The sequence below is a fragment of the Pseudophryne corroboree genome, chromosome 8, assembly GCF_028390025.1.
Source record: "Pseudophryne corroboree isolate aPseCor3 chromosome 8, aPseCor3.hap2, whole genome shotgun sequence".
In the NCBI taxonomy this organism is placed as follows: domain Eukaryota; kingdom Metazoa; phylum Chordata; class Amphibia; order Anura; family Myobatrachidae; genus Pseudophryne; species Pseudophryne corroboree.
The window spans coordinates 488032221-488057142 of NC_086451.1; the positions used below are offsets into that span (position 1 = coordinate 488032221).

Genomic DNA, 24922 nt, shown 5'->3' on the forward strand with positions numbered 1-24922 from the left:
CATATAATGTTATACCTCCCCTCTCGCCCTCGGGCTCTCTCTCTCTCACCATACAATGTTATACCTCTCCTCTCGCCCTCAGGCTTTCTCTCTCACCATACAATGTTATACCTCTCCTCTCGCCCTCAGGCTCTCTCTCACCATACAGTGTTATACCTCTCCTCTCCCCCTCAGGCTCTCTCTCACCGTACAATGTTATACCTCCCCTCTCGCCCTCAGGCTCTCTCTCACCATACAATGTTATACCTCCCCTCTCGCCCTCAGGCTCTCTCTCACCATACAATGTTATTACCTCCCCTCTCGCCCTCAGGCTCTCTCTTACCATATAATGTTATACCTCCCCTCTCGCCCTCAGGCTCTCTCTCTCTCTCACCATACAATGTTATACCTCTCCTCTCGCTCTCAGGCTTTCTCTCTCACCATACAATGTTATACCTCCCCTCTCGCCCTCAGGCTCTCTCTCACCATATAATGTTATACCTCCCCTCTCGCCCTCAGGCTCTCTCTCTCTCTCACCATACAGTGTTATACCTCCCCTCTCGCCCTCAGGCTCTCTCTTACCATATAATGTTATACCTCCCCTCTCGCCCTCGGGCTCTCTCTCTCTCACCATACAATGTTATACCTCTCCTCTCGCCCTCAGGCTTTCTCTCTCACCATACAATGTTATACCTCTCATCTCGCCCTCAGGCTCTCTCTCACCATACAGTGTTATACCTCTCCTCTCCCCCTCAGGCTCTCTCTCACCGTACAATGTTATACCTCCCCTCTCGCCCTCAGGCTCTCTCTCACCATACAATGTTTACCTCCCCTCTCGCCCTCAGGCTCTCTCTCACCATACAATGTTATTACCTCCCCTCTCGCCCTCAGGCTCTCTCTTACCATATAATGTTATACCTCCCCTCTTGCCCTCAGGCTCTCTCTCTCTCACCATACAATGTTATACCTCTCCTCTCGCTCTCAGGCTTTCTCTCTCACCATACAATGTTATACCTCTCCTCTCCCCCTCAGGCTCTCTCTCACCATACAATGTTATACCTCCCCTCTCAGGCTCTCTCTCACCATACAGTGTTATTCCTCCCCTCTCGCCCTCAGGCTCTCTCTCACCACACAATGTTATACCTCTCCTCTGCCCCTCAGGCTCTCTCTCACCATACAGTGTATACCTCTCCTCTCGCCCTCAGGCTTTCTCTCTCACCATACAATGTTATACCTCTCCTCTTGCCCTCAGGCTCTCTCTCACCATACAATGTTATACCTCTCCTCTCCCCCTCAGGCTCTCTCTCACCATACAATGTTATACCTCTCCTCTTGCCCTCAGGCTCTCTCACCATACAATGTTATTCCTCCCCTCTCGCCCTCAGGCTCTCTCTCACCATACAGTGTTATACCTCTCCTCTCGCCCTCAGGCTCTCTCTCACCATACAGTGTTATACCTCCCCTCTCCCCCTCAGGCTCTCTCTCTCACCATACAATGTTATACCTCCCCTCTCCCCCTCAGGCTCTCTCTCACCATACAATGTTATACCTCTCCTCTCCCCCTCAGGCTCTCTCTCACCATACAATGTTATTACCTCCCCTCTCGCCCTCAGGCTCTCTCTCACCATACAATGTTATACCTCCCCTCTCGCCCTCAGGCTCTCTCTCTCTCACCATACAATGTTATACCTCTCCTCTGCCCCTCAGGCTCTCTCTCTCACCATACAATGTTATATCTCTCCTCTCCCCCTCAGGCTCTCTCTCACCATATAATGTTATACCTCCCCTCTCGCCCTCAGGCTCTCTCTCTCTCTCACCATACAGTGTTATACCTCCCCTCTCGCCCTCAGGCTCTCTCTTACCATATAATGTTATACCTCTCCTCTCGCCCTCAGGCTCTCTCTCACCATACAATGTTATACCTCCCCTCTCGCCCTCAGGCTCTCTCTCACCATACAGTGTTATACCTCTCCGCTCCCCCTCAGGCTCTCTCTCACCATACAATGTTATACCTCTCCTCTCCCCCTCAGGCTCTCTCTCACCATACAATGTTATACCTCCCCTCTCGCCCTCAGGCTCTCTCTCACCATACAATGTTATACCTCCCCTCTCCCCCTCAGGCTCTCTCTCACCGTACAATGTTATACCTCCCCTCTCGCCCTCAGGCTCTCTCTCACCATATAATGTTATACCTCCCCTCTCGCCCTCAGGCTCTCTCTCTCTCACCATACAGTGTTATACCTCCCCTCTCGCCCTCAGGCTCTCTCTTACCATATAATGTTATACCTCCCCTCTCGCCCTCGGGCTCTCTCTCTCTCACCATACAATGTTATACCTCTCCTCTCGCCCTCAGGCTTTCTCTCTCACCATACAATGTTATACCTCTCCTCTCGCCCTCAGGCTCTCTCTCACCATACAGTGTTATACCTCTCCTCTCCCCCTCAGGCTCTCTCTCACCGTACAATGTTATACCTCCCCTCTCGCCCTCAGGCTCTCTCTCACCATACAATGTTTACCTCCCCTCTCGCCCTCAGGCTCTCTCTCACCATACAATGTTATTACCTCCCCTCTCGCCCTCAGGCTCTCTCTTACCATATAATGTTATACCTCCCCTCTTGCCCTCAGGCTCTCTCTCTCTCACCATACAATGTTATACCTCTCCTCTCGCTCTCAGGCTTTCTCTCTCACCATACAATGTTATACCTCTCCTCTCCCCCTCAGGCTCTCTCTCACCATACAATGTTATATCTCCCCTCTCGCTCTCAGGCTCTCTCTCACCATACAGTGTTATTCCTCCCCTCTCGCCCTCAGGCTCTCTCTCACCACACAATGTTATACCTCTCCTCTGCCCCTCATGCTCTCTCTCACCATACAGTGTATACCTCTCCTCTCGCCCTCAGGCTTTCTCTCTCACCATACAATGTTATACCTCTCCTCTTGCCCTCAGGCTCTCTCTCACCATACAATGTTATACCTCTCCTCTCCCCCTCAGGCTCTCTCTCACCATACAATGTTATACCTCTCCTCTTGCCCTCAGGCTCTCTCACCATACAATGTTATTCCTCCCCTCTCGCCCTCAGGCTCTCTCTCACCATACAGTGTTATACCTCTCCTCTCGCCCTCAGGCTCTCTCTCACCATACAGTGTTATACCTCCCCTCTCCCCCTCAGGCTCTCTCTCTCACCATACAATGTTATACCTCCCCTCTCCCCCTCAGGCTCTCTCTCACCATACAATGTTATACCTCTCCTCTCCCCCTCAGGCTCTCTCTCACCATACAATGTTATTACCTCCCCTCTCGCCCTCAGGCTCTCTCTCACCATACAATGTTATACCTCCCCTCTCGCCCTCAGTCTCTCTCTCTCTCACCATACAATGTTATACCTCTCCTCTGCCCCTCAGGCTCTCTCTCTCACCATACAATGTTATATCTCTCCTCTCCCCCTCAGGCTCTCTCTCACCATATAATGTTATACCTCCCCTCTCGCCCTCAGGCTCTCTCTCTCTCACCATACAGTGTTATACCTCCCCTCTCGCCCTCAGGCTCTCTCTTACCATATAATGTTATACCTCCCCTCTCGCCCTCAGGCTCTCTCTCTCTCACCATACAATGTTATACCTCTTCTCTCGCCCTCAGGCTCTCTCTCTCACCATACAATGTTATACCTCTCCTCTCGCCCTCAGGCTCTCTCTCACCATACAGTATTATACCTCTCCTCTCCCCCTCAGGCTCTCTCTCACCATACAATGTTATTACCTCCCCTCTCGCCCTCAGGCTCTCTCTTACCATATAATGTTATACCTCCCCTCTCGCCCTCAGGCTCTCTCTCTCTCACCATACAATGTTATACCTCTCCTCTTGCCCTCAGGCTCTCGCTCACCATACAATGTTATACCTCCCCTCTCCCCCTCAGGCTCTCTCACCATACAGTGTTATACCTCTCCTCTCCCCCTCAGGCTCTCTCTCTCACCATACAATGTTATACCTCTCCTCTCCCCCTCAGGCTCTCTCTCACCATACAATGTTATACCTCTCCTCTCCCCCTCAGGCTCTCTCTCTCACCATACAATGTTATACCTCTCCTCTCCCCCTCAGGCTCTCTCTCACCACACAATGTTATACCTCCCCTCTCGCCCTCAGGCTCTCTCTCACCATACAATGTTATACCTCCCCTCTCGCCCTCAGGCTCTCTCTCACCATACAATGTTATACCTCTCCTCTCCCCCTCAGGCTCTCTCTCACCATACAGTGTTATACCTCTCCTCTCCCCCTCAGGCTCTCTCTCTCACCATACAATGTTATACCTCTCCTCTCCCCCTCAGGCTCTCTCTCACCACACAATGTTATACCTCCCCTCTCCCCCTCAGGCTCTCTCTCACCACACAATGTTATACCTCCCCTCTCGCCCTCAGGCTCTCTCTCACCGTACAGTGTTATACCTCTCCTCTCGCCTTCAGGCTCTCTCTCACCATACAATGTTATACCTCTCCTCTCGCCCTCAGGCTCTCTCTCACCATACAATGTTATACCTCCCCTCTCGCCCTCAGGCTCTCTCTCACCATACAGTGTTATACCTCTCCGCTCCCCCTCAGGCTCTCTCTCACCATACAATGTTATACCTCCCCTCTCGCCCTCAGGCTCTCTCTCACCATACAATGTTTACCTCCCCTCTCGCCCTCAGGCTCTCTCTCACCATACAATGTTATTACCTCCCCTCTCGCCCTCAGGCTCTCTCTTACCATATAATGTTATACCTCCCCTCTTGCCCTCAGGCTCTCTCTCTCTCACCATACAATGTTATACCTCTCCTCTCGCTCTCAGGCTTTCTCTCTCACCATACAATGTTATATCTCTCCTCTCCCCCTCAGGCTCTCTCTCACCATACAATGTTATACCTCCCCTCTCGCTCTCAGGCTCTCTCTCACCATACAGTGTTATTCCTCCCCTCTCGCCCTCAGGCTCTCTCTCACCACACAATGTTATACCTCTCCTCTGCCCCTCAGGCTCTCTCTCACCATACAGTGTATACCTCTCCTCTCGCCCTCAGGCTTTCTCTCTCACCATACAATGTTATACCTCTCCTATTGCCCTCAGGCTCTCTCTCACCATACAATGTTATACCTCTCCTCTCCCCCTCAGGCTCTCTCTCACCATACAATGTTATACCTCTCCTCTTGCCCTCAGGCACTCTCACCATACAATGTTATTCCTCCCCTCTCGCCCTCAGGCTCTCTCTCACCATACAGTGTTATACCTCTCCTCTCGCCCTCAGGCTCTCTCTCACCATACAGTGTTATACCTCCCCTCTCCCCCTCAGGCTCTCTCTCTCACCATACAATGTTATACCTCCCCTCTCCCCCTCAGGCTCTCTCTCACCATACAATGTTATACCTCTCCTCTCCCCCTCAGGCTCTCTCTCACCATACAATGTTATTACCTCCCCTCTCGCCCTCAGGCTCTCTCTCACCATACAATGTTATACCTCCCCTCTCGCCCTCAGGCTCTCTCTCTCTCACCATACAATGTTATACCTCTCCTCTGCCCCTCAGGCTCTCTCTCTCACCATACAATGTTATATCTCTCCTCTCCCCCTCAGGCTCTCTCTCACCATATAATGTTATACCTCCCCTCTCGCCCTCAGGCTCTCTCTCTCTCACCATACAGTGTTATACCTCCCCTCTCGCCCTCAGGCTCTCTCTTACCATATAATGTTATACCTCTCCTCTCGCCCTCAGGCTCTCTCTCACCATACAATGTTATACCTCCCCTCTCGCCCTCAGGCTCTCTCTCACCATACAGTGTTATACCTCTCCGCTCCCCCTCAGGCTCTCTCTCACCATACAATGTTATACCTCTCCTCTCCCCCTCAGGCTCTCTCTCACCATACAATGTTATACCTCCCCTCTCGCCCTCAGGCTCTCTCTCACCATACAATGTTATTACCTCCCCTCTCGCCCTCAGGCTCTCTCTCACCATATAATGTTATACCTCTCCTCTCGCCCTCAGGCTCTCTCTTACCATATAATGTTATACCTCCCCTCTCGCCCTCGGGCTCTCTCTCTCTCACCATACAATGTTATACCTCTCCTCTCGCCCTCAGGCTTTCTCTCTCACCATACAATGTTATACCTCTCCTCTCGCCCTCAGGCTCTCTCTCACCATACAGTGTTATACCTCTCCTCTCCCCCTCAGGCTCTCTCTCACCGTACAATGTTATACCTCCCCTCTCGCCCTCAGGCTCTCTCTCACCATACAATGTTTACCTCCCCTCTCGCCCTCAGGCTCTCTCTCACCATACAATGTTATTACCTCCCCTCTCGCCCTCAGGCTCTCTCTTACCATATAATGTTATACCTCCCCTCTTGCCCTCAGGCTCTCTCTCTCTCACCATACAATGTTATACCTCTCCTCTCGCTCTCAGGCTTTCTCTCTCACCATACAATGTTATACCTCTCCTCTCCCCCTCAGGCTCTCTCTCACCATACAATGTTATACCTCCCCTCTCGCTCTCAGGCTCTCTCTCACCATACAGTGTTATTCCTCCCCTCTCGCCCTCAGGCTCTCTCTCACCACACAATGTTATACCTCTCCTCTGCCCCTCAGGCTCTCTCTCACCATACAGTGTATACCTCTCCTCTCGCCCTCAGGCTTTCTCTCTCACCATACAATGTTATACCTCTCCTCTTGCCCTCATGCTCTCTCTCACCATACAATGTTATACCTCTCCTCTTGCCCTCAGGCTCTCTCACCATACAATGTTATTCCTCCCCTCTCGCCCTCAGGCTCTCTCTCACCATACAGTGTTATACCTCTCCTCTCGCCCTCAGGCTCTCTCTCACCATACAGTGTTATACCTCCCCTCTCCCCCTCAGGCTCTCTCTCTCACCATACAATGTTATACCTCCCCTCTCCCCCTCAGGCTCTCTCTCACCATACAATGTTATACCTCTCCTCTCCCCCTCAGGCTCTCTCTCACCATACAATGTTATTACCTCCCCTCTCGCCCTCAGGCTCTCTCTCACCATACAATGTTATACCTCCCCTCTCGCCCTCAGGCTCTCTCTCTCTCACCATACAATGTTATACCTCTCCTCTGCCCCTCAGGCTCTCTCTCTCACCATACAATGTTATATCTCTCCTCTCCCCCTCAGGCTCTCTCTCACCATACAATGTTATACCTCTTCTCTCGCCCTCAGGCTCTCTCTCTCACCATACAATGTTATACCTCTCCTCTCGCCCTCAGGCTCTCTCTCACCATACAGTGTTATACCTCTCCTCTCCCCCTCAGGCTCTCTCTCACCATACAATGTTATTACCTCCCCTCTCGCCCTCAGGCTCTCTCTTACCATATAATGTTATACCTCCCCTCTCGCCCTCAGGCTCTCTCTCTCTCACCATACAATGTTATACCTCTCCTCTCGCCCTCAGGCTTTCTCTCTCACCATACAATGTTATACCTCTCCTCTCGCCCTCAGGCTCTCTCTCACCATACAGTGTTATTCCTCCCCTCTCGCCCTCAGGCTCTCTCTCACCATATAATGTTATACCTCCCCTCTCGCCCTCAGGCTCTCTCTCTCTCACCATACAATGTTATACCTCTCCTCTCCCCCTCAGGCTCTCTCTCACCACACAATGTTATACCTCTCCTCTGCCCCTCAGGCTCTCTCTCACCATACAGTGTATACCTCTCCTCTTGCCCTCAGGCTCTCTCTCACCATACAATGTTATACCTCCCCTCTCGCCCTCAGGCTCTCTCTCACCATACAATGTTATACCTCCCCTATCGCCCTCAGGCTCTCTCTCACCATACAATGTTATACCTCCCCTCTCGCCCTCAGGCTCTCTCTTACCATATAATGTTATACCTCCCCTCTCGCCCTCAGGCTCTCTCTCTCTCACCATACAATGTTATACCTCTCCTCTCGCCCTCAGGCTTTCTCTCTCACCATACAATGTTATACCTCTCCTCTCGCCCTCAGGCTCTCTCTCACCATACAGTGTTATACCTCTCCTCTCCCCCTCAGGCTCTCTCACTCACCATACAATGTTATACCTCTCCTCTCCCCCTCAGGCTCTCTCACCATACAATGTTATACCTCTCCTCTCCCCCTCAGGCTCTCTCACCATACAATGTTATACCTCTCCTCTCCCCCTCAGCCTCTCTCTCACCATACAGTGTTATACCTCTCCGCTCCCCCTCAGGCTTTCTCTCTCACCATACAATGTTATACCTCTCCTCTCCCCCTCAGACTCTCTCTCACCATACAGTGTTATACCTCTCCTCTCCCCCTCAGGCTCTCTCACCATACAATGTTATACCTCTCCTCTCCCCCTCAGCCTCTCTCTCACCATACAGTGTTATACCTCTCCGCTCCCCCTCAGGCTCTCTCACCATACAGTGTTATACCTCCCCTCTCCCCCCTCAGGCTCTCTCTCACCATACAGTGTATACGTCTCCTCTTGCCCTCAGGCTCTCTCTCACCATACAATGTTATACCTCTCCTCTTGCCCTCAGGCTCTCTCACCATACAATGTTATTCCTCCCCTCTCGCCCTCAGGCTCTCTCTCACCATACAATGTTATACCTCTCCTCTCCCCCTCAGGCTTTCTCTCACCATACAATGTTATACCTCTCCTCTCGCCCTCAGGCTCTCTCTCACCATACAGTGTTATTCCTCCCCTCTCGCCCTAAGGCTCTCTCTCACCATACAATGTTATACCTCTCCTCTTGCCCTCAGGCTCTCTCTCACCATACAATGTTATACCTCTCCTCTTGCCCTCGGGCTCTCTCACCATACAGTGTTATTCCTCCCCTCTCGCCCTCAGGCTCTCTCTCACCATACAATGTTATACCTCCCCTATCGCCCTCGGGCTCTCTCTCACCATACAATGTTATACCTCCCCTCTCGCCCTCAGGCTCTCTCTCACCATACAGTGTTATACCTCTCCTCTCCCCCTCAGGCTCTCTCTCACCATACAGTGTTATACCTCTCCTCTCCCCCTCAGGCTCTCTCTCACCACACAATGTTATACCTCCCTTCTCCCCCTCAGGCTCTCTCTCACCATACAATGTTATACCTCTCCTCTCCCCCTCAGGCTCTCTCTCACCATACAGTGTTATACCTCCCCGCTCCCCCTCAGGCTCTCTCTCACCATACAATGTTATACCTCTCCTCTCTCCCTCAGGCTCTCTCTCACCATACAGTGTTATACCTCTCCGCTCTCCCTCAGGCTCTCTCTCACCATACAATGTTATACCTCTCCTCTCCCCCTCAGGCTCTCTCTCACCATACAGTGTTATACCTCTCCTCTCCCCCTCAGGCTCTCTCTCTCACCATACAGTGTTATACCTCTCCGCTCCCCCTCAAGCTCTCTCTCACCATACAGTGTTATACCTCTCCGCTCCCCCTCAGGCTCTCTCTCACCATACAGTGTTATACCTCTCCGCTCCCCCTCAGGCTCTCTCTCACCATACAGTGTTATACCTCCCCTCTCCCCCTCAGGCTCTCTCTCAGCATACAGTGTTATACCTCTCCGCTCCCCCTCAGGCTCTCTCTCACCGTACAATGTTATACCTCTCCTCTCTCCCTCAGGCTTTCTCTCACCGTACAGTGTTATACCTCTCCGCTCCCCCTCAGGCTCTCTCTCACCATACAATGTTATACCTCTCCTCTCTCCCTCAGGCTCTCTCTCACCATACAGTGTTATACCTCTCCGCTCCCCCTTAGGCTCTCTCTCACCATACAGTGTTATACCTCTCCTCTCCCCCTCAGGCTCTCTCTCTCACCATACAGTGTTATACCTCTCCTCTCCCCCTCAGGCTCTCTCTCACAGTTCAATGTTATACCTCTCCTCTCTCCCTCAGGCTCTCTCTCACCATACAATGTTATACCTCTCCTCTCCCTCAGGCTCTCTCTCACCATACAGTGTTATACCTCTCCTCTCTCCCTCAGGCTCTCCCTCCCCATGTCCGCATCTGGCACTCCGTCAGCCTGAACACCCTGCATGTGATTGGCGTGGGACACTTTGACAGAGCTGTGACCTGTCTGAGCTTCTCCAAGACGGTGCGTAATAATATTTGCTAGGAGCCGCTGGGGTGTTGCACCTCTGGATCTCGCCATGTTACCGGTTTGTTTCTCGTCCCCTCAGGATGGCGGGAGCATGTTGTGCGCATGTGATGAGTCCGGAGACCACGTCTTGTCGGTGTGGCAGTGGCAGCGTGAGGTGAAGGTGACAGAGGTCAAGGTGCGACACTTGTCCGGTATTATATTGTTCTGTGCAGCAGACGTGCGCACTAACGCTGCCTCCTCCTCCATTACCAGTGTTCCACGGAGCCTGTCCTGGCCGCCATCTTCCACCACACAGAGCCCAATCTCATCATCACCTGTGGGAAATCCCAGCTGTATTACTGGAGCCTGGAGGGTGCAGCCGGGGCCTCAGCTGGCACTGCCACACTAAGCAAGAGGCAGGGGGTGTTTGAGGTAAGGTGTATAGGGGTACTTACAGGGGGCGGGGAGGAAACGGGTATACAGGGGGAGGAGGGCGGGGAGGGGACGGTTATACAGGGGGAGGAGGGCGGGGAGGGGACGGTTATACAGGGGGAGGAGGGCGGGGAGGGGACGGTTATACAGGGGGAGGAAGGCGGGGAGGGGATGGTTATACAGGGGGAGGAGGGCGGGGAGGGGACGGTTATACAGGGGGAGGAGGGCGGGGAGGGGACGGTTATACAGGGGGAGGAGGGCAGGTAGGGGACGGTTATACAGGGGGAGGAGGGCAGGTAGGGGACGGGTATACATGGGGAGGAGGGCAGGTAGGGGACGGGTATACATGGGGAGGAGGGCAGGTAGGGGACGGGTATACAGGGGGAGGGGGCGGGGATGGGACGGGTATACAGGGGGAGGGGGCGGGTAGGGGACTGTTATACAGGGGGAGGAGGGCAGGTAGGGGACGGGTATACAGGGGGAGGAGGGCAGGTAGGGGACGGGTATACAGGGGGAGGGGGCGGGGAGGGGACTGTTATACTGGGGGAGGGGACGGTTATACAGGAGGAGGAGGGAGGGGACGGTTATACAGGGGGAGGAGGGCAGGTAGGGGACGGGTATACAGGGGGAGGGGGCGGGGAGGGGACTGTTATACTGGGGGAGGGGACGGTTATACAGGAGGAGGAGGGCAGGTAGGGGACGGTTATACAGGGGGAGGAGGGCAGGTAGGGGACGGGTATACAGGGGGAGGGGGCGGGTAGGGGACTGTTATACTGGGGGAGGGGACGGTTATACAGGGGGAGGAGGGCAGGTAGGGGACGGTTATACAGGGGGAGGAGGGCAGGTAGGGGACGGGTATACAGGGGGAGGAGGGCAGGTAGGGGACTGTTATACAGGGGGAGAAGGGCAGGTAGGGGACGGTTATACAGGGGGAGGAGGGCAGGTAGGGGACGGTTATACAGGGGGAGGAGGGCAGGTAGGGGACTGTTATACAGGGGGAGGAGGGCAGGTAGGGGACGGTTATACAGGGGGAGGAGGGCAGGTAGGGGACGGTTATACAGGGGGAGGAGGGCAGGTAGGGGACGGTTATACAGGGGGAGGAGGGCAGGTAGGGGACGGTTATACAGGGGGAGGAGGGCAGGTAGGGGACGGTTATACAGGGGGAGAGGGGCAGGTAGGGGACGGTTATACAGGGGGAGGGGGGCAGGTAGGGGATGGTTATACAGGGGGAGAAGGGCAGGTAGGGGACGGTTATACAGGGGGAGGAGGGCAGGTAGGGGACGGTTATACAGGGGGAGGAGGGCAGGTAGGGGACGGTTATACAGGGGGAGGAGGGCAGGTAGGGGACGGTTACACAGGGGGAGGAGGGCAGGTAGGGGACGGTTATACTGGGGGAGGGGACGGTTATACAGGGGGAGGAGGGCAGGTAGGGGACGGGTATACAGGGGGAGGGGGCTGGTAGGGGACTGTTATACTGGGGGAGGGGACGGTTATACAGGAGGAGGAGGGCGGGGAGGGGACGGTTATACAGGGGGAGGAGGGCAGGTAGAGGACGGGTATACAGGGGGAGGGGGCGGGTAGGGGACTGTTATACTGGGGGAGGGGACGGTTATACAGGGGGAGGAGGGCAGGGAGGGGACAGTTATACAGGGGGAGGAGGGCAGGTAGGGGACGGGTATACAGGGGGAGGAGGGCAGGTAGGGGACTGTTATACAGGGGGAGGAGGGCAGGTAGGGGACGGTTATACAGGGGGAGGGGGGCAGGTAGGGGACGGTTATACAGGGGGAGGGGGGCAGGTAGGGGATGGTTATACAGGGGGAGAAGGGCAGGTAGGGGACGGTTATACAGGGGGAGGAGGGCAGGTAGGGGACGGTTATACAGGGGGAGGGGGGCAGGTAGGGGATGGTTATACAGGGGGAGAAGGGCAGGTAGGGGACGGTTATACAGGGGGAGGAGGGCAGGTAGGGGACGGTTATACAGGGGGAGGAGGGCAGGTAGGGGACTGTTATACAGGGGGAGGAGGGCAGGTAGGGGACGGTTATACAGGGGGAGGGGGGCAGGTAGGGGACGGTTATACAGGGGGAGGGGGGCAGGTAGGGGACGGTTATACAGGGGGAGGGGGGCAGGTAGGGGACGGTTATACAGGGGGAGGGGGGCAGGTAGGGGACGGTTATACAGGGGGAGGGGGGCAGGTAGGGGATGGTTATACAGGGGGAAGGGGAGGATAGGGGACGGTTATACAGGGGGAGGGGGCAGGTAGGGGACGGTTATACAGGAGGGGGGGGCGGGTAGGGGACTGTCATATAGGGGTAGGAGGGCAGGTAGGGGGCGGTTATACAGGGGGAGGGGGCGGTTAGGGGACGGTTATACAGGGGGAGGGGGCAGGTAGGGGACTGCCATATAGGGGGAGGAGGGCAGGTAGGGGACGGTTGTACAGGGGGAGGGGGCGAATAGGGGACGGTTATACAGAGGGAGGAGGGCGGGTAGGGGACGGTTATACAGGGGGAGGGGGCGGTAGGGGACTGTCATATAGGGGGAGGAGGGCGGGTAGGGGACGGTTATACATGGGGAGGGGGGCAGGTAGGGGACGGTTATACATGGGGAGGAGGGCAGGTAGGGGACGGTAATACAGGGGGAGGGGGGCAGGTAGGGGACGGTTATACAGGGGGAAGGGGCGGGTAGAGGACGGTTATACAGGGGGAGAGGGCGGGTAGGGGACTGTCATATAGGAGGAGGAGGGCAGGTAGGGGACGGTTATACAGTGGGAGGGTGGCGGGGAGGGGACTGTCATATAGGGGGAGGAGGGCAGGTAGGGGACGGTTATACAGTGGGAGGAGGGCAGGTAGGGGACGGTTATACAGGGGGAGGGGGGCGGGTAGGGGACGGTTATACAGGGGGAGGGGGCGGTAGGGGACTGTCGTATAGGGAGAGGAGGGCGGGTAGGGGACGGTTATACAGGAGGAGGGGGACGGTTATACAGGGGGAAGGGGCGGGTAGGGGACGGTTATACAGGGGGAGAGGGCAGGTAGGGGACGGTTATACAGGGGGAGGGTGGCGGGGAGGGGACTGTCATATAGGGGGAGGAGGGCAGGTAGGGGACGGTTATACAGGGGGAGGAGGGCAGGTAGGGGACGGTTATACAGGGGGTGGGGGGCGGGTAGGGTTATACAGGGGGAGGGGGCGGGGAGGGGACGGTTATACAGGGGGAAGGGGCAGGTAGGGGACGGTTATACAGGGGGAGGGGGCGGGGAGGGGACGGTTATACAGGGGGCGGGTAGGGGACTGTCATATAGGAGGAGGAGGGCAATTAGGGGACGGTTATACAGGGGGAAGGGGGCAGGTAGAGAAGTTATACAGGGGGAGGAGGGCAGGTAGGGGACGGTTATACAGGGGGAGGGGGCAGATAGGGGACGGTTATGCAGGGGGAGGAGGGCGGGTAGGGGACGGTTATACAGGGGGAGGGGGCGGGTAGGGGACTGTCATATAGGAGGAGGAGGGCAGGTAGGGGATGGTTATACAGGGGGAGGAGGGCAGGCACGGGATGGTTATACAGGGGGAGGGGGCAGGTAGGGGACGGTTATACAGGGGGAAGGGGCGGGTAGGGGACAGTTATACAGGGGGAGGGGGTGGGTAGGGGACTGTCATATAGGAGGAGGAGGGCAGGTAGGGGACGGTTATACAGGGGGAGGGTGGCGGGGAGGGGACTGTCATATAGGGGGAGGAGGGCAGATAGGGGACGTTTCTACTGGGGGAGGGGCCGAATAGGGGACGGTTATACAGGGGGAGGAGGGCGGGTAGGGGACTGTTATACAGGGGGAGGGGGCGGTAGGGGACTGTCATATAGGGGGAGGAGGGCGGGTAGGGGACGGTTATACAGGGGGAGGGGGGCAGGTAGGGGACGGTTATACATGGGGTGGAGGGCAGGTAGGGGACGGTTATACAGGGGGAGGGGGGCAGGTAGTGGACGGTTATACAGGGGGAAGGGGCGGGTAGGGGACGGTTATACAGGGGGAGAGGGCGGGTAGGGGACTGTCATATAGGGGGAGGAGGGCAGGTAGGGGATGGTTATACAGGGGGAGGAGGGCAGGTAGGGGACGGTTATACAGGGGGAGGGGGGCGGGCAGGGGACGGTTATACAGGGGGATGGGGGCGGGTAGGGGACGGTTATACAGGGGGAGGGGGGCGGGGAGGGAACGGTTATACAGGGGAAGGGGCGGGTAGGGGACGGTTATACAGGGGGAGGGGGCGGGTAGGGGACTGTCATATAGGAGGATGAGGGCAGGTAGGGGACGGTTATACAGGGGAAGGTTGGCGGGGAGGGGACTGTCATATAGGGGGGAGGAGGGCAGGTAGGGGACGGTTATACAGGGGGAGGGGGCGGTAGGGGACTGTCATATAGGGAGAGGAGGGCGGGTAGGGGACGGTTATACAGGGGGAGGGGGGCGGGTAGGGGACGGTTATACAGGGGGAAGGGGCGGGTAGGGGACGGTTATACAGGGGGAGGGGGCGGGTAGGGGACGGTTATACAGGGGGAAGGGGCGGGTAGGGGACGGTTATACAGGGGGAGGGGGCGGGGAGGGGACGGTTATACAGGGGGCGAGTAGGGGACTGTCATATAGGAGGAGGAGGGCAGTTAGGGGACGGTTATACAGGGGGAAGGGGGCAGGTAGGGATCGGTTATACAGGGGGAGGAGGGCAGGTAGGGGACGGTTATACAGGGGGAGGGGGCGGGTAGGGGACGGTTAAACAGGGGCAGGGGGCGGGTAGGGGACGGTTATACAGAGGGAGGGGGGCGGGTAGGGGACGGTTATACAGGGGGAAGGGGCGGGTAGGGGACGGTTATACAGGGGGAGGAGGGCAGGTAGGGGACTGTTATACAGGGGGAGGAGGGCAGATAGGGGACGGTTCTACTGGGGGAGGGGCCGAATAGGGGACGGTTATACAGGGGGAGGAGGGCGGGTAGGGGACTGTTATACAGGGGGAGGGGGCGGGGAGGGGACTGTCATATAGGGGGAGGAGGGCAGGTAGGGGACGGTTATACAGGGGGAGGGGGCGGGTAGGGGACTGTCATATAGTGGGAGGAGAGCAGGTAGGGGACGGTTATACAGGGGGAGGGGGCGGGTAGGGGACTGTCATATAGTGGGAGGAGAGCAGGTAGGGGACGGTTATACAGGGGGAGGGGGCGGGTAGGGGACTATCATATAGGGGGAGGAGGGCAGGTAGGGGACGGTTATATAGGGGGAGGGGGCGGGTAGGGGACTGTCATATAGGGAGAGGAGGGCAGGTAGGGGACGATTATACAGGGGGAGGGGTAAATAGGGGACTGTTATACAGGGGGAGGAGGGCAGGTAGGGGACGGTTATACAGGGGGAGAGGGCAGGTAGGGGACTGTTATACAGAGGGAGGGGGCGGGTAGGGGACTGTCATAAAGGGGGAGGAGGGCAGATAGGGGACGGTTCTACTGGGGGAGGGGCAGAATAGGGGACGGTTATACAGGGGGAGGAGGGCGGGTAGGGGACTGTTATACAGGGGGAGGGGGCGGTAGGGGACTTTCATATAGGGGGAGGAGGGCGGGTAGGGGACGGTTATACAGGGGGAGGGGGGCAGGTAGGGGACGGTTATACATGGGGAGGAGGGCAGGTAGGGGACGGTTATACAGGGGGAGGGGGGCAGATAGGGGACGGTTATACAGGGGGAAGGGGCGGGTAGGGGACGGTTATACAGGGGGAGAGGGCGGGTAGGGGACTGTCATATAGGAGGAGGAGGGCAGGTAGGGGACGGTAATACAGGGGGAGGGTGGCGGGGAGGGGACTGTCATATAGGGGGAGGAGGGCAGGTAGGGGACGGTTATACAGGGGGAGGAGGGCAGGTAGGGGACGGTTATACAGGGGGAGGGGGGCGGGTAGGGGACGGTTATAAAGGGGGAGGGGGGCGGGTAGGGGACGGTTATACAGGGGGAGGGGGGCGGGTAGGGGACGGTTATAAATAGGGAGGGGGGCGGGGAGGGGGACGGTTATACAGGGGGAGGGGGGCGGGTAGGGGACGGTTATACAGGGGGAAGGGGCGGGTAGGGGACGGTTATACAGGGGGAGGGGGCGGGTAGGGGACGGTTATACAGGGGGAGGGGGCGGGGAGGGGACGGTTATACAGGGGGCGGGTAGGGGACTGTCATATAGGAGGAGGAGGGCAGTTAGGGGACGGTTATACAGGGGAAGGGGCTGGTAGGGAACGGTTATACAGGGGGAGGAGGGCAGGTAGGGGACGGTTATACAGGGGGAGGGGGCAGATAGTCGACGGTTATACAGGGGGAGGGGGGCAGATAGTGGACGGTTATACTGGGGGAGGAGGGCGGGTAGGGGACGGTTATACAGGGGGAAGGGGCGGGTAGGGGACGGTTATACAGGGGCAGGGGGCGGGTAGGGGACGGTTATACAGGGGGAGGGGGCGGGAAGGGGACTGTCATATAGGAGGAGGAGGAGGGCAGGTAGGGGACGGTTATACAGGGGGAGGGTGGCGGGGAGGGGACTGTCATATAGGGGGAGGAGGGCAGGTAGGGGACTGTTATACAGGGGGAGGAGGGCAGGTAGGGGACTGTTATACAGGGGGAGGAGGGCAGGTACGGGATGGTTATACAGGGGGAGGGGGGCAGGTAGGGGACGGTTATACAGGGGGAGGGGGGCGGGGAGGGGATGGTTATACAGGGGAAAGGGGCGGGTAGGGGACGGTTATACAGGGGCAGCGGGCGGGTAGGGGATGGTTATACAGGGGGAGGGGGCGGGTAGGGGACTGTCATATAGGAGGAGGAGGGCAGGTAGGGGACGGTTATACAGGGGGAGGGGGCGAATAGGGGACGGTTATACAGGGGGAGGAGGGCGGGTAGGGGACTGTTATACAGGGGGAGGGGGCGGGGAGGGGACTGTCATATAGGGGGAGGAGGGCTGGTAGGGGACGGTTATACAGGGGGAGGAGGTGGGTAGGGGACTGTCATATAGGGGGAGGAGAGCAGGTAGGGGACGGTTATACAGGGGGAGGGGGCGGGTAGGGGACTGTCATATAGGGGGAGGAGGGCAGGTAGGGGGCGGTTATATAGGGGGAGCGGGCGGGTAGGGGACTGTCATATAGGGGGAGGAGTGCAGGTAGGGGACGATTATATAGGGGGAGGGGCGAATAGGGGACTGTTATACAGGGGGAGGAGGGCAGGTAGGGGACGGTTATACAGGGGGAGGGGGCGGGGAGGGGACTGTCATATAGGGGGAGGAGGGAAGGTAGGGGACGATTATACAGGGGGAGGGGGCGGGTAGGGAACTGTCATATAAGGGGAGGAGGGTAGGTAGGGGACGGTTATACAGGGGGAGGGGGCGGTAGGGGACTGTCATATAGGGGTAGGAGGGCGGGTAGGGGACTGTTGTACAGGGGGAGGGGGGCGGGGAGGGGTTTGTTATACAGGGTGAAGGGTGGCAGGGAGGGGACGGTTATACAGGGGGAGGGGGCGGGGAGGGGACGGTTATACAGGAGGAGGGGGCGGGTAGGGGACTGTCATATAGGGGGAGGAGGGCAGGTAGGGGACGGTTATACAGGGGGAGGGGGCGAATAGGGGACGGTTATACAGGGGGAGGAGGGCGGGTAGGGGACTGTTATACAGGGGGAGGGGGCAGGGAGGGGACTGTCATATAGGGGGAGGAGGGCAGGTAGGAGACTGTTATACAGGGGGAGAGGGTGGGGAGGGGACTGTCATATAAGGGGAGGAGAGCAGGTAGGGGACGGTTATACAGGGGGAGGGGGCGGGTAGGGGACTGTCATATAGGGGGAGGAGGGCAGGTAGGGGACGGTTATACTGGGGGAGGAGGGCAGGTGGGGGACGGGTATACTGGAGGAGGAGGGCAGGTAGGGGACCGTTATACAGGGGGAGTAGGGCAGGTAGGGGACTGTTATACAGGGGGAGGAGGGCAGGTAGGGGACTGTTATACAGGGGGAGGGGGGCTTTTATACAGGGGGAGGGGGCAGGTAGGGGACGGTTATACAGGGGGAGGGGGCGGGTAGGGGACTGCCATATAGGGGGTGGAGGGCAGGTAGGGGACGGTTATACAGGGGGAGGGGGCGGGGAGGGGACGGTTATACAGGAGGAGGGGGCGGGTAGGGGACTGTCATATAGGGGGAGGAGGGCAGGTAGGGGACGGTTATACAGGGGGAGGGGGCGAATAGGGGACGGTTATACAGGGGGAGGAGGGCGGGTAGGGGACTGTTATACAGGGGGAGGGGGCAGGGAGGGGACTGTCATATAGGGGGAGGAGGGCAGGTAGGAGACTGTTATACAGGGGGAGAGGGCGGGGAGGGGACTGTCATATAAGGGGAGGAGAGCAGTTAGGGGACAGTTATACAGGGGGACGGGGCGGGTAGGGGACTGTCATATAGGGGGAGGAGAGCAGGTAGGGGACGGTTATACAGGGGGAGGGGGCGGGTAGGGGACTGTCATATAGGGGGAGGAGGGCAGGTAGGGGACGGTTATACAGGGGGAGGGGGCGGGTAGGGGACTGTCATATAGGGGGAGGAGGGCAGGTAGGGGACGATTATACAGGGGGAGGGGGCGAATAGGGGACTGTTATACAGGGGGAGGAGGGCAGGTAGGGGACGGTTATACAGGGGGCGGGTAGGGGACTGTCATATAGGGGGAGGAGGGCAGGTAGGGGACGATTACACAGGGGGAGGGGGCGGGTAGGGAACTGTCATATAGGGGGAGGAGGGTAGGTAGGGGACGGTTATACAGGGGGAGGGGGCGGTAGGGGACTGTCATATAGGGGTAGGAGGGCGGGTAGGGGACTGTTATATAGGGGGAGGGGGCGGGGAGGAGACTGTTATACAGGGGGAGGGGGGCGGGGAGGGGACGGTTATACAGGGGGAGGGGGGCAGGGAGGGGACGGTTATACAGGGGGAGGAGAGCTGGTAGGGGACGGTTATACTGGGGAGGAGGGCGGGTAGGGGACGGTTATACTGGGGAGGAGGGCGGGTAGGGGACAGTTATACAGGGTGAGGAGAGCGGGTAGGGGACGGTTATGCTGGGGGAGGGGGGCGGGTAGGGAACGGTTATACAGGGGGAGGAGGGTGGGTAGGGGGTGGTTATACTGGGTAGGAGGGCAGGTAGGGGACGGTTATACAGGGGGAGGAGGGCAGGTAGGGGACTATTATACTGGGGAGGAGGGCAGGTTTGGGACGGTTATACAGGGGGAGGAGGGCGGTAGGGGACGGTTATACAGTTGGAGGAGGGCAGGTAGGGGACGGTTATGCTGGGCGAGGAGGGCAGGTAGGGGACGGTTATACAGGGGGAGGAGGGCAGGTAGGGGACGGTTATACAGGGGGAGGAGGGCAGGTAGGGGATGGGTATACAGGGGGAGGAGGGCAAGTAGGAGACAGTTATACAGGGGGAGGAGGGTAGGTAGGGGTCAATTATACAGGGGGAGGGGGGCGGGTAGGGGACAGTTATACAGGGGGAGGAGGGTAGGTAAGGGACAGTTATACATGGGGAGGAGGGTAGGTAGGGGACAGTTATACAGGGGGAGGGAGGCAGATAGGGGACAAATATACGGGGGGCGGCTAGGGGATGGTTATACAGGGGGAGGAGGGCGGGGAAGGGACGGTTATACGGGGGGAGGAAGGCGGGAAGGGGCAGTTATACAGGGGGTAGGGGGCAGGTAGGGGACGGTTATACAGGGGGATGAGGGCGGGTAGGGGACGGTTATACAGGGGGAGGAGGGCGGGTAGGGGACAGTTATACAGGGAGAGGGGGGCGGGTAGGGGACGGTTGTACAGGGGGAGGAGGGCATGTAGGGGACAGTTATACAGGGGGAGGAGGGCAGGTAGGGGACTGTTATACTGGGGGAGGAGGGCAGGTAGGGGCTGTTATACTGGGGAGGAGGGCAAGTAGGGGACTTTTATACAGGGGGAGGAGGGCAAGTAGGGGACTTTTATACAGGGGGAGGAGGGCAGGTAGGGGACGGGTATACGGGGGGAGGAGGGCAGGTAGGGGGTGGTTATACAGGTGAAGAGGGCAGTTATGCTCCATCTCTGGTCTCTGGGGTATTGGGGTAGATTGGGAGGCTGGACACGGGCTATGTAATGTGTGTTCACAGGTCATGTCTTACCTCCACAGAAACACGAGAAGCCACGTTACGTTCTGTGTGTGGCGTTTGCTGAGAACGGAGATGTGGTTACCGGGGACTCCAATGGCCACCTGTATGTATGGGGTAAAGGTGAGCAGACGCGGGGCATCTACCGGAGTGTGTACGGGGGTAACACCGGGAATCACAAGTCTCTTACGTCTGCTCTCTTCCAGGCAGTCACAGGATCTCTCTGGCGGTGTGCGGCGCTCATGATGGTGGGGTCTTCGCTTTGTGCGTCTGTAGAGACGGGACACTGCTGTCTGGAGGGGGCAAGGACGGGAGAATCATTCGATGGGACCAAAACTACAAGAAAGTGCGGGAGAACCGGGTACGGAGGGGTGAGGCTGAGCGGGAGACCCGGGTACGGAGGGGTGAGGCTGAGTGGGAGACCCGGGTATGGAGGGGTGACACTGAAGGGACAGCGTATGTGCTGCGGGAGACCCGGGTATGGAGGGGTGAGGCTGAGCGGGAGTCCCGGGTACAGAGGGGTGAGGCTGTGCGGGAGACCCGGGTACGGAGGGGTGAGGCTGAGCGGGAGTCCCTGGTACGAAGGGGTGAGGCTGAAGGGACAGGGGCTGTGTGGGAGTCCTGGGTACGGAGTGGTTACACTGAGGGTACGGGGACAGTGCGGGAGACCTAAGTACAGAGGGATGGTGCTGAGAGGACAGGGGCTGTGTGGGAGTCCCGGGTACGGAGGGGTGAGGCTGAGCGGGAGACCCAGGTACAGATGGGTGAGGCTGAGCGGGAGACCCAGGTACGGAGGGGTGATACTGAGGGTATGGGGACAGTGCGGCAGACCCGGGTACGGAGGGATGGTGCTGAGGGGACAGGGGCTGTGCGGGAGACCCGGGTATGGAGGTGTGAGGCTGAGGGACGGGGGCTGTACGGGAGACCCGGGTTCGGAGGTGTAAGGCTGAGCGGGAGACCCAGCTATCGAGGGGTGATGCTGAGGGGACTGAGGCTGTGCGGGAGACCTGGGTACGGAGGGGTGATGCTGAGGGGATGGGGGCTGTGTGGGAGACCCGGGTACGGAGGGTTGAGGCTGAGTGGGAGACCCAGGTACAGAGGGGTGACGCTGAGGGCACAGGGGCTGTGCGGGAGACCCGGGTACGGAGGGGTGAGGCTGAGCGGGATTCCCAGGTACGGAGGGGTGATGCTGAGGGGACTGGGGCTGTGCGGGAGACCTGGGTACAGATGGGTGACCCTGAGGGGACGGGGGCTGTGTGGGAGACCCGGGTACGGACGGGTGAAGCTGAGCGGGAGACCCAGGTATGGAGGGGTGAGGCTGAGGGGACGGGGGCTGTGTGAGAGTCTCGGGTACGGAGGGGTGAGGCTGAGTTGGGATACCCAGGTACGGAGGGGTGATGCTGAGGGGACAGGGACTGTGTGGGTGGCCCGGGTACGTAGGGGCGAGGCTGAGTGGGAGACCCAGGTACAGAGAGGGGTGAGGCTGTGTGGGAGACCCGGGTACGGGGGGGTGACACTGAGGGGATAGGGGCTGTGCGGGAGACCCTGGTATGGAGGGGTGACACTGAGGGGACGGGGGCTGTGTGGGACTTTTGGGTACAGAGGGGTGACGCTGAGGGCACAGGGGCTGAGCGGGAGACCCAGGTACGGAGGGGTGAGGCTGAGGGGACTGGGGCTGTGCGGGAGACCCAGGTACGGAGGGGTGAGGCTGAGTGGGAGAGCCAGGTACGGAGGGGTGAGGCTGTGATGGAGACCTGGGTACGGAGGGGTGAGGCTGAGCGGGAGACCCAGGTACGGAGGGGTGAGGCTGTGGGGACGGGGGCTGTGCGGGAGACCCAGGTACAGAGGGGTGAGGCTGTGCGGGTGACCCGGGTTCGGAGGGGTGACACTGAGGGGATAGGGGCTGTGCGGGAGACCCTGGTATGGAGGGGTGACACTGAGGGGACGGGGGCTGTGTGGGAGTTTTGGGTACGGAGGGGTGAGGCTGTATGGGAGACCCGGGTACGGAGGTGTGAGGCTGAGCGGGAGACCCAGCTGTGGAGGGGTGATGCTGAGGGGACGGGGGCTGTATAGGAGACCCGGGTACGGAGGGGTGAGGCTGAGTGGGAGACCCAGGTACAGAGGGGTGACGCTGAGGGCACAGGGGCTGTGCGGGAGACCCGGGTACAGAGGGGTGAGGCTGAGCGGGAGACCCAGGTACGGAGGGGTGAGGCTGAGGGGACTGGGGCTGTGCGGGAGACCTGGGTACGGACGGGTGAGGCTGAGCGGGAGACCCAGGTATGGAGGGGTGAGGCTGAGGGAACGGGGGCTGTGTGGGAGTCTCGGGCACGGAGGGGTGAGGCTGAGTGGGATACCCAGGTACAGAGGGGTGATGCTGAGGGGACAGGGACTGTGTGGGTGGCCTGGGTACGGAGGGGTGAGGCTGAGCGGGAGACCCAGGTACGGAGGGGTGACGCTGAGGGACAGGGGCTGTAATAGAGGGGCGTGCTAATACTCTTCCTTTCAGATTCCGGAATGTTTTGGGCCGGTCCGGACCATTGCGGAGGGGCGGGGAGGAGAGACGCTGTATGTCGGCACCACAAAGAACTGTGTGATGAGCGGAAGTCTGGAGAACGGGCTGAGCTGTCTAATACAGGTGATGACAACAGGAGCCGTATGTGTGTGTGACCCAGCTGGGAGTATTGCTGGTGTGACCGGCGTCCTGGCCACCATGTTTGTCTGTCATGTATCCGTCATGTCAGGGATCTGGGTACAGGCCACACAACCGTGCACATTTATTGGCAAGCTGCTCAATCAGATTGTGATGTCACTCAGGTGCTGAAAGGGACGGCTAATTCTGAGTAAGAGAAAAACATATAGCTATCCCTACTGCACACTGAGAAATAACACTACGTAATGGGCCTAATTCAGATCTGATCGCAGCAGCAAGTTTGTTAGCAGTTGGGTAAAACCATGTGCACTGCAGGTGGGGCAGATGTAACATGTGCAGAGAGAGTTAGATTTGGGTGGGGTGTGTTCAAACTGAAATCTAATTTGCAGTGTAAAATAAAGCAGCCAGTATTTACCCTGCACAGAAGCAATATAACCCACCCAAATCTAACTCTCTCTGCACATGTTACATCTGCCCCCCCTGCAGTGCAGCATGGTTTTGCCCAATTGCTAACAAACTTGCTGCTGCGATCAACTCAGAATTACCCCCAATGTCAGATAATATGGAGATCTTAGTTGCGGATATCTGCAGATATAGGGTTAAGCCCCCCGGCCATTCGGCAAGGCGTCTCTGTCACTGGGGGTCCCTAACACTAGCTATGGATCCGGGGTGCAGGACCCCATCACGTCGGCACAGGTCGGCCACCCCAGGGCAGCACACAGGTGAAAATCAGTAGGGGTTAATAAGAAGCACATAAGTGCTGTGTAAGTGAAGTGTGATTAAAATACAAGAATATATACTCTGTGATAGTAATGGTAATATGTAGCCATAATGTATGTACACCCCGGCTGCTGACTCCTCATTCCTCCGTCTCGCTCAGGGTCACACGGATGAACTCTGGGGTCTTTGCTCTCACCCGTCTCTCGATCTCTTCCTGACCTGTGGCTACGACAAACTGGTTCACCTCTGGAACAGTAAGGACCACCAGCCTGTCTGGACCACCACCCTGGAGGTGAGATCAGTACCGCGTGTGATGTCCGTGTAATACTATATCCATGACTGGATGTGTGGTGCCGTGCGGTGAGCTCAGGATGCAGTGCAGCTCTGGGTGCAGTGCGGTGAGAGCTCTGGGTGCAGTGCGGTGAGAGCTCTGGGTGCAGTGCGGTGAGAGCTCTGGGTGCAGTGCACGTAGGAGGGGGCGCTGTAGTCCCGGCGTGGAGGTGGGGGCGCTGTAGTCCCGGCGTGGAGGTGGGGGCGCTGTAGTCCCGGCGTGGAGGTGGGGGCGCTGTAGTCCCGGCGTGGAAGAGGGGGCGCTGTATTCCCGGCGTGGAAGAGGGGGCGCTGTATTCCCGGCGTGGAGGTGGGGCGCGCTGTAGTCCCGGCGTGGAGGTGGGGGCGCTGTAGTCCCGGCGTGTAGGAGGGGGCGCTGTAGTCCCGGCGTGGAGGTGGGGCGCGCTGTAGTCCCGGCGTGGAGGAGGGGGCGCTGTAGTCCCGGCGTGGAGGTGGGGCGCGCTGTAGTCCCGGCGTGGAGGTGGGGGTGCTGTAGTCCCGGCGTGGAGGTGGGGGCTCTGTAGTCCCGGCGTGTAGGAGGGGGCGCTGTAGTCCCGGCGTGGAGGAGGGGGCGCTGTAGTCCCGGCGTGGAGGTGGGGGTGCTGTAGTCCCGGCGTGGAGGTGGGGGCTCTGTAGTCCC

General features: G+C 58.5%; 1 protein-coding gene across 3 annotated transcripts in view; it reads left to right on the top strand.

Annotated features, from left to right (window-relative positions):
* EML2 (EMAP like 2) overlaps positions 1-24922 on the top strand; it is a 200719-nt gene that overhangs the window by 128716 nt on the left and 47081 nt on the right. For all 3 annotated transcript variants that reach the window (XM_063938433.1, XM_063938434.1, XM_063938435.1), the window contains 7 exons: positions 9934-10044; positions 10130-10225; positions 10303-10461; positions 20606-20705; positions 20789-20943; positions 23089-23217; positions 24113-24244. In XM_063938433.1, coding sequence (XP_063794503.1) covers positions 9934-10044; positions 10130-10225; positions 10303-10461; positions 20606-20705; positions 20789-20943; positions 23089-23217; positions 24113-24244 — 882 coding nt within the window. The remainder of the gene's footprint in view (positions 1-9933; positions 10045-10129; positions 10226-10302; positions 10462-20605; positions 20706-20788; positions 20944-23088; positions 23218-24112; positions 24245-24922) is intronic.